Source organism: Mobula hypostoma, chromosome X1, assembly GCF_963921235.1.
Source record: "Mobula hypostoma chromosome X1, sMobHyp1.1, whole genome shotgun sequence".
NCBI classification, from domain to species: Eukaryota; Metazoa; Chordata; class Chondrichthyes; order Myliobatiformes; family Myliobatidae; genus Mobula; species Mobula hypostoma.
In genome coordinates this window covers 42,848,620-42,857,390 of record NC_086128.1, presented here as the reverse complement: position 1 = coordinate 42,857,390, position 8,771 = coordinate 42,848,620, and the positions used below count along the sequence as shown (strand labels likewise).

Here is an 8,771-nt window from a genome sequence, read left to right as displayed (position 1 = left end):
TCCGCCGAACCGGCCACCATCCTGGGCATGGAATTTATTCCCCCTCCGTTTTGCCTACAGCCCCCAGTGTTCCATTAATGAGGTGTCAAACAGGCCGTGCCATTTGCAGGTACAATAACGACATTTAACAGACATTTCGATCAGATTTTGCATCGGAAGAGGGATACGGGCCAGTTGTGGAATGGGACTAGTTTTTGTGGGCTACCCTGGGTGGGTTGGCATAAAAGTCCTCTTTCCAGGTGGTATTTCCCCATGATCACCCCTACACAAACCTCAGTCTTACTCACTGTATTACTGTGCTTCACACTCATTGGAGCTAATTAATGGGAAACTATTCAGCCGAGAGGCATCTACCGCACAGGTGATCTGCAACACAGAGATTGCTTGTGTGTTTGCAGATTCAGAAACCAAGCCTCAAGTTATTGCTGACTCCAACATTAAACGTACAAGAGACCAAGTTGCAACCACAATCTGACCCCCTGCTATACAACATCTCCAACAGTAATTTTCATGATCTGGAAAATTTGGGGTCATGGAGTCTAATCTCCATGAAGGCAGATGTTGATTATCAAATTCTCACCATCTTCACTGCAGCAGTACAGCTTCTGGCCAGGCAAAGAAGAACATATATTCTGACACAAATTTTATAATCTACCAGCTAATAGTGATCTCTGCACCTTTTCCACTTTTGTGACATAGGCACTTAAAGAGAGATACCACCAAGGTTATCTCAAAAAAGTCCATCAGTGAGATAAGCAAAGCATCACTCTGGTGTACTCTCCCAGGCCAAAATGCTGACACTGATACTCCAGTGACAATGTGTTGGATACAAAGCAGTTAATGGTCTCTCAAAATAGACATTTTCTTCTGAGTTCTGTCATGGCATGAAACTCCCATGTGGATAGAGGAAAGACGTCAAGAATTATTTCAAGAACCGTTTCAAAGCCGCCATGAAAATGTGTAACATCACCACTGGCTTGTGGCCAGTGACTGCACAAAATAGAAAATAGAGCATTGAAAACTGAGAGTCCATTCATTGGGAGTACACAGCAAATGGTAGAAAGAGTGCACCAGCTAACCAGCTCCCAAACAACCCAAAATCCTTCTGCCCTCCAACAGTGACAGAGTCAGCCACTTCAGAACCCACTGAAATGAAATAGAAAAACATCATCCTCAGCCCCATTTCTAAATTAAATCTTTATTCCAGTTGAACTCAAAAGTTTATTGTTAACGCCTGATAATAATGGCCTTTTCATGGAAACTTGCAACAGTTGAAAAAATGTTCTCGCTCAAAATAAAGGGTGGACATTTTCACATACCCAAGTAACATATAAAAAGTCAAAAAGGCATTCTGAAACAAAGAGTGCAGGCAAATTATCTTATAATATCACATTGAATTATAAAAATGTTTCACAGAAAATAAAACATTTCAGTATTTCAGTTTATGGTATACATGCCCATTGGAAACACCCTGTAGGTAACAGAATTTCTAGTGCTAATCTCATTATTTGTAAAATCACATTTTAGAATGTTGAAAGATCTGAGTGTTTATGGTTCTGAAGAGCACAATGAATGGCAGATTCATATTAGATTGTCCCTGTTTATGTACACACGTTTGAATTCCACCTTGATTATATTGGCATTTGTATTACTCCACAGGCCTTACTTGTTCCTCTGTTCCAGAACCTGTTGACAATGCAGAATATGTAAAAAATCTGGCACCATATGGCATAATTCTGCATTCTTATTGAAAAATAAGAAGAGTGAGTGATCTAGCCCTTTGAGATGGCAGTGCTATTCAATACAAACATAGCTGATACTCTTTACCACATTTCTGCCCAGATGCCTTCATACCTTTTCTATCTAGAAATATATCTCTATCTTAGGTATATTTTGTAACTCAATTCCCACAGTTTTCTGTGATAGAAAATTCCAACATCCTCTGAGTGAACAGGTTTCTATTTATCAGTCTATATGTCTTCCCCATTATCCCAAGACCATAATCCTTGGTACACCCCATACCCCTCACCCCAGCCAAGGGAAATTATCTCCTCATATCTAGCCTATATCTATATGGGTTAGCACAGTCGGAATGTTGTAAGTTTCAATGAGATCTTCCCTCATTCTTCTAAACTTTAGTGATTACAGTCTGAGTTGATGGAATCTCATAGGATCCCTCCAGATTTACCGCTCGTCTACATGCCAGAGGCAATTTAAATTGGCCAAATAGTCTATCAAATTACACATTTTTGGGAGTGGATGGAGAACAGAGTACCGAGAGGAAACCCAGACAGTCATTGGGAGAACATGATGGTACCAGAGATTAAAATCAAACTTTGGTTGCTGGAGCTCTACTAGTTGTGCCACTGTACTGGCTAAATCTTTCCTCACATAATAATCCTACCTCCTTCGCAATTTGTCTAGTGAAGCTTTATTCCAGTCACTGAATAGCAAGTATATTCTTTCTTTGGTAAGGAGTCTAAAACTGCTCACAATACTCCAGTTGAGTTTGCACCTATGCCATGTATAATTATAACTGAACATCTTACCTGCTGTATCCAAAACCTCTTACAATGTAAACCAACATACCATTTGTCTTCTTCAATACTTGCTTCACCTGCACATTTGTCTTCAATAATTGAAGTCTCCGGAACATCCAGATCTCTGCACGTCAGCATTTCCCAATCTTTCACCATTTCTGTAAACTCTGTCTTTATGTTCTGTCTCAATACGGGGTTTCAATCTGAAATGCTGAAAATTCCTTTCCTCCCATGGATGCTTCTTGACCACTGAGTCCTTCCTGCAGACTGTTATTTGCTCCAGATTCCAGTGTTAACCCTCTCTTGTGTCTATGTCTTTAAGCTTTTGTTTACCAAAATTAAAAACTTCACATTTATCCAGTTTGACCTGCACCTGCCTTGTATTTGCCATTCAGTCAACTTGTCTGAATTTTTTTGAAAAAGGTTTGCATCATCCTCACAACATACATTGACACCCAGTTTTGTGGCATCTGCAAACTTAGAAATATTACATTCAGTTTCCTCATCCAAATCATTAATATATGTTGTGACTTGCTAGGGCCTATAGGCTGATTCCATGGTACCTCACTTGTCTTCAGCACCCACTCCAAAAATATTATTTAGTCCTATTCTCTGACAATCAATTCTCAATCCATGTGAGCACTATACCCCCAAATCCCATGGACTTTAACTTTGCATACTAACCTATGAAATGGAACTTTATCAAAGGCTTCTGAAATTTCAAATGCACACCATCCACTTTTTTGCCCTTATCTATTCTGTTATGCCTTCTAAAAACTCCAAAGTGTTTGTCAAACATGTTTTCCGTTTCACGAGTCTACGTCGGCTTTTATTAACCCTGTTGTTATTTTCGAAGTATCCGAAACATCATCTGTAACAGACTCGAGTATTTTCCATATTACAGATAAAGAAATTGATCTGCAGTTCCCTGTTTTCTCTCCCTCCCATATAATATTGAGTGGTGTTACGTCAGCCACGTTCTCATTTCCAGGAGCCATTCCATCATCTAAAGAATTTTGGAAGGTAACAACCTTCACAACACTTGTATTTTCCATAGCTACCTCCTTTGGCACTCTGCGATGCAAATTGAAATTAACTGAGGATTTATGGGCTTTCAGTCATATTAATTTCTCTGACACTTTCTGTTATTAATACTATTGTTTCCTCATCATTAAAGATAGCACTGATGAATTTGGTTACTTGCTCTGCCATTTTCTTATCCCCATTATAAATTCTTGCATTGTCTTCACTAACATTTTCCACCCTTTCTATTTATATGTAGAAAACTTTAATGGAGATACAAGAGAGGCTATAGATGATGGAAATATGGAGCAACATGCAAAGTGCTGGAGGAACTCAGCAGGTCAGGCAGCATCTAAGGAGGGAAATGGATGGTCAAAATTTCTGGTTGAGACCTTAACCTGCATCTATTATTAGAGGAACAGCGCCTTGTATTCTACCTCGGTAGTCTCCAACCTGATGGTATGAACATAGATTTCTCTAACTTCCGGTAACCACTCACCTCTGTGCCCTTTTCTCCCTTATCCCACCGGCCCCATTATCCCATCCCTTTCCACTCCCCTGCCCTCTCAATGTGCCCATCACCCACACATTTCACTGTCCAGTTCCCCTCCCCCAATTCCTTCCCTCTATTACATTTTACACTGTCTTCTCCGATCAGATTTCACCTTCTTCAGCCCTTTATCACTTCCACCTGCCACCTCCCAGCTTTTTACATCATTTCTACTGCCTCCTCCCTCACCTGCCTATCACCCCTCTCTCAACTGGATCCACCTGTCACCCACCGGCTTTTGATCCACCCCGTGCCCCCCCCCCACACACAGACACACACACACACACACACACACACACCTTTATACTGGTTATTCCCCTCTTTCTTTCCAGTCTAATGAAGTGGAGATAGGAACAGAATCAACAAACTCATTCGTAAGGCCAGTGATGTTGTGGGGATGGAACTGGACTCTCTGACGGTGGTGTCTGAAAAGAGGATGCTGTCCAAGTTGCATGCCATCTTGGACAATGTCTCCCATCCACTACATAATGTACTGGGTGGGCACAGGAGTACATTCAGCCAGAGACTCATTCCACCGAGATGCAACACTGAGTGTCATAGGAAGTCATTCCTGTCTGTGGCCATCAAACTTTACAACTCCTCCCTTGGAGGGTCAGACACCCCGAGCCAATAGGCTGGTCCTGGACTTATTTCCCAGCATAATTTACATATTACAATTTAACTATTTATGGTTTTATTACCATTTATTATTTATGGTGCAACTGTAATGAAAACCAATTTCCCCCGGGATCAATAAAGTATGACTATGACTAACCCTATGAAGGGTCTCAATCCAAAATGTCAACTGTCTATTTCCCTTCATAGATGAAGCCTGACCTGCTGAGTTCTTCCAGTGCTTTGACTGTTGCTCCAGTCTACTTTTATGTTCTTTGCACATTGACTGTCATACTATAGTTTTGTCTTTTTTACTGAATTCTAATCTGCTTTTAGTCCTCGGGCTTTCTACTTTTCTCCATCAACTTTAAATGACTCCTCTTTGGATCTGATACTATCTTTAAGTTATTTTGATAGCCACAGCTGGGTTGCCTTTCCTTTTTTTGGTTTGCACCATAGGTGATGTATACCTGGTTCAAGCATTCATTCACGAAATATTAACCATTGTCCATCCTGTGTAGCTTCCCATGTATCATAGCCAATGAGCTCCTCACACCTTTGTAGTCCTTTGTTTGGATTTAGGACTCCAGTTTATTGCACAACTATTTGTTATCATGTCTGCTTCCAAACATAGGGTTTTAGCACTTTTGAAGCTAACAATAGTCTTTGCAGCTTCAGGATCATTGGAAACAGTTTCATAACAAACACTGCTAACATTTTAAAAATTATCATCCAAGAAGATAAATTTGTTAGACTTTCTGCTTTGGACTGACTGGATAACTCAGGGTTAATGCTGTAGTGACTTCTGTTTCTAATTTGCAAAATGAGTTAGCATCAGAAACTAAATGCAGAGTGTGCAAATCTGATAATTATACCAAATTAAGAATGACAGTAGGATTAAAGGAGGCAGATTAAAACTAGCTAATTCATATTCAAAAAGAGCTGCACTGATGAAAATTAACAGAGCAAGTGTAAAGTACTTTTCATCAGAAGTGAAAATAAATGGAATGCAGATAAAATTGAAAGGGGATCCAAGAGTAGACACAATAGTATTAGCACTCAATCATTCAGATGGCAATAACAAAACTAAGAAGTTATTGAGACACAAGAAATTCTGCAGATGTTGGAAATCTTGGGCAGCACGTGGCCAAAACATTAACTGCTTAGTTCCCTCATTAGATGCTGCTTGACCTGCTGAGTTGCTTCAGCATTTTATGTGTGTTACCTAAGAAGATATTGATCAGGTAACCAGAGAAATAGTACACGGGCCAATCGTATGACACTTGAATATTTCATTGTGATTTTTTGATGTCATTTGTGGTCATTTGTACAGTTTGTTTACAGTTAACAGTTCCTGATATTTACAGTTTACAGTTACTGTTCGACAGATTTGCTAAGTGTTCCCACAGAAAAAGAATCTCAGGGTTGTATGTGGTGATGAGTGTGTACTCTGATAATAAATTTTACTCCGAACTTTGAACATTATCACTAAGATATAAGTGATGTAACATTGGAAAAATTGCACATATGCTAATCCCTATGTCAGAGTTTTGAGTTATAAAATCAATGGAGAAATTTGAGTTTTCACTTTAGGAAGGTAGTTAATGAAACCAGTTTAGAAACGTTTTGGATACAGACATAAATTAAGTGCATTATTTTAAATTAAGGTACAATCGGAGAACTGCAAGGTAAAGAGGAACGCAAACAGGGGGAAGTCTGCAGATGCTGGAAATTCAAGCAACACACACAAAATGCTGGTGGAACGCAGCAGGCCAGGCAGCATCTATAGGAAGAGGTACAGTCAACGTTTCGGGACGAGACCCTTCAAACATGTTTCAGCAAGAATGATTATTTACAATGATGAGATGTTTCCAGAATTTGGATCTACGTAAAATTTCCTGCCCTGTGGCAAATTTATAGCAATAGAAAATGGGAAATTTGGGACCAGTTTGTTATCACTGGTCTAATTCAGAATTATTAGAAATGTACCCAGGAAAAACTGTAGATAATTACACTAGATTGAAAAATAATTACTGCCTGAAACAGTTAATGTGATAGCAAAAAAAAATTATAAACAAAATTACATTTGACACCTATTGGTTTCAATAGATATAGTGGCATCATAATAAATTGGAAAGTGAAAGGGACAGTGGTCTCCAAAAATTTAAAACAAATTCTTTATTCTTTTTCCTCATAGATGCTTGTTGATGTGGTGGTTTATACAAAGTAAAATAACTGCATGCTCTGATTATTGTGTGGTTTTATCCCTTGAGAGCTTATCATAAACTCTGATAAAAATACATTAAACATGACTTGTAAATTTATGCGTAAATAAAAAGGGACATTGAATAATCTATTAAATTCCTGTTGGGTTAAGGCAAGAGCACCTAATAGCAATACAAGGAATAAGCAAATGTTTAAGCAATTTGTGTTAACGTTCATCCAGAATTTTCAAAAGATTGTAGCTCCTTTGATTAGAATGTGATACACTAATGCAAAATGTAAAGCATATTTAATGGAAATGTGAGCCCTTCATTTCTGCTGTGGCACATTCACTCATCTGACTTGAGAGAAATATTGAGCACAAGATAAAAGTGTCTGTGGACTTTAAAATAAGTCATTCTTCCTGTATTTTCTGGAAAGCTGAATACTTACTGTAAATTGACATAATAAACAAAAAATGTTCGAGAGTAAGAACAGAAAATGTTAAAGTGAAACAGTTAAGAAACTGTCTGTTTCCACTAAACTTAAACCAGTGTATACCTAAAAGCAATTAGAGCCACAAAAGCAAAAATCACTCACATCTCATGCCAGGCTCCTGAAGGGCATAGGATAGCTATAACATACTATGTCTGCTGTCAGAATTTAGGGTGCAGCTGTGGTTTCTTCCAAATTTGCATCTGGGAACAACAGAGGCAACTTTTAATCCAGCTTCAAAGTAAAGTTTCATCTTTTGCGTAGCGTTTGGGCTTCTCTGGAAATTTGTGGTTTTCAACATGCCGATAGATCCAACCCCGTAGCACCTGAAACTTCTCATTGATTGCAAGGGATTTAAGAGTGACATATAATACAGTATCTCAGAGATAGGCCATTTGTCATGGAAAGAATTGATTATCTTCAAATACCCTAAATAGCTGACAACAGTTATTGTTTTATGGAGTTTTTTATTTTATCGGGTGAAGTTCTGACAAGGCTAACGCTTTTAAGCATACCTAACTACACTTAAGAAAGTGATGGAGATGCTGTAGTCAATGTTTTGAAGTTGTTGTCAGGTAGATAATTCCAGGATCTAGACCCCCACAATGAAAGAAGAAAGAATGGTAAATCATTTTCATGGCAGGGTAGTGAGTAACTTGGAGGTGAATCTGCATCTGGTGATGACCTCACTTATCTGGTGTTCAAGTCCTCAGTCGCAGAGGCTGCAGATCTGAAGGATTCTTGGTGAGCTGCTGTGATGCAGTTTGCAAATAACATGCTGCACCCGTGATGAGGGATGCTTTTATTTTCTCCATGCAGTTAAACAGCCTCAAATTCTGCTGTTAAAACAGTTATGTGCCACTCCAAATTCCGCCAGTAATGTAGGCAGCTGTCTCTAAAAACTCCTCCTTGGCATGGACCAGTCCCTGTCTATTTAAACATCTAATGGACTCAGATTCCTGAGTCACTGCACTCACAGCATTCAAAATACCTCAAGGTAATGAAACAGTGGCCAGATGTATGTCATGCAACTCAGGAAAAGGGCGTGACCCATGGGAAGCACCTGGATGCACTGGTGACAGAGGACATGTGTCCAAGGGATAGGACCGTGAATTTTTTAGCGTTTTAGAGGGAGTGATTTTAAATAAAAATTAAACAGAATTGACATAGATCTTGCATTGATTTCATTCATCCCTCCTCCAAATGCATTCATTTGATGTCATTCTAACACCATAACTTGGGCTTGTCTTCCTTGTCGTATATGCATCTCAGCTCCCTTTAAAAGGCATAGATTCACTTCAGTTAAAAAAATATTAAAAATGGTATGGTCAGCATAAATCAATGGC

General features: G+C 39.0%; 1 protein-coding gene across 2 annotated transcripts in view; it reads left to right on the top strand.

Moving 5' to 3' along the window:
- Nucleotides 1-6: 6 nt before the first annotated feature.
- Nucleotides 7-8,771, top strand: part of LOC134340602 (uncharacterized) — a 43,871-nt gene continuing 35,106 nt past the window's right edge. The window contains exons 1-3 of one of the 2 annotated variants that reach the window (XM_063038036.1): nucleotides 7-109; nucleotides 3,823-3,903; nucleotides 6,396-6,523. In XM_063038036.1, the coding sequence (XP_062894106.1) occupies nucleotides 6,451-6,523 (73 nt within the window). In that variant the 5' untranslated portion in view covers nucleotides 7-109; nucleotides 3,823-3,903; nucleotides 6,396-6,450. Of the gene's footprint in view, nucleotides 110-3,822; nucleotides 3,904-3,944; nucleotides 4,023-6,395; nucleotides 6,524-8,771 lie in introns of those variants that run through there. The other variant, XM_063038037.1, reaches the window with a different exon arrangement.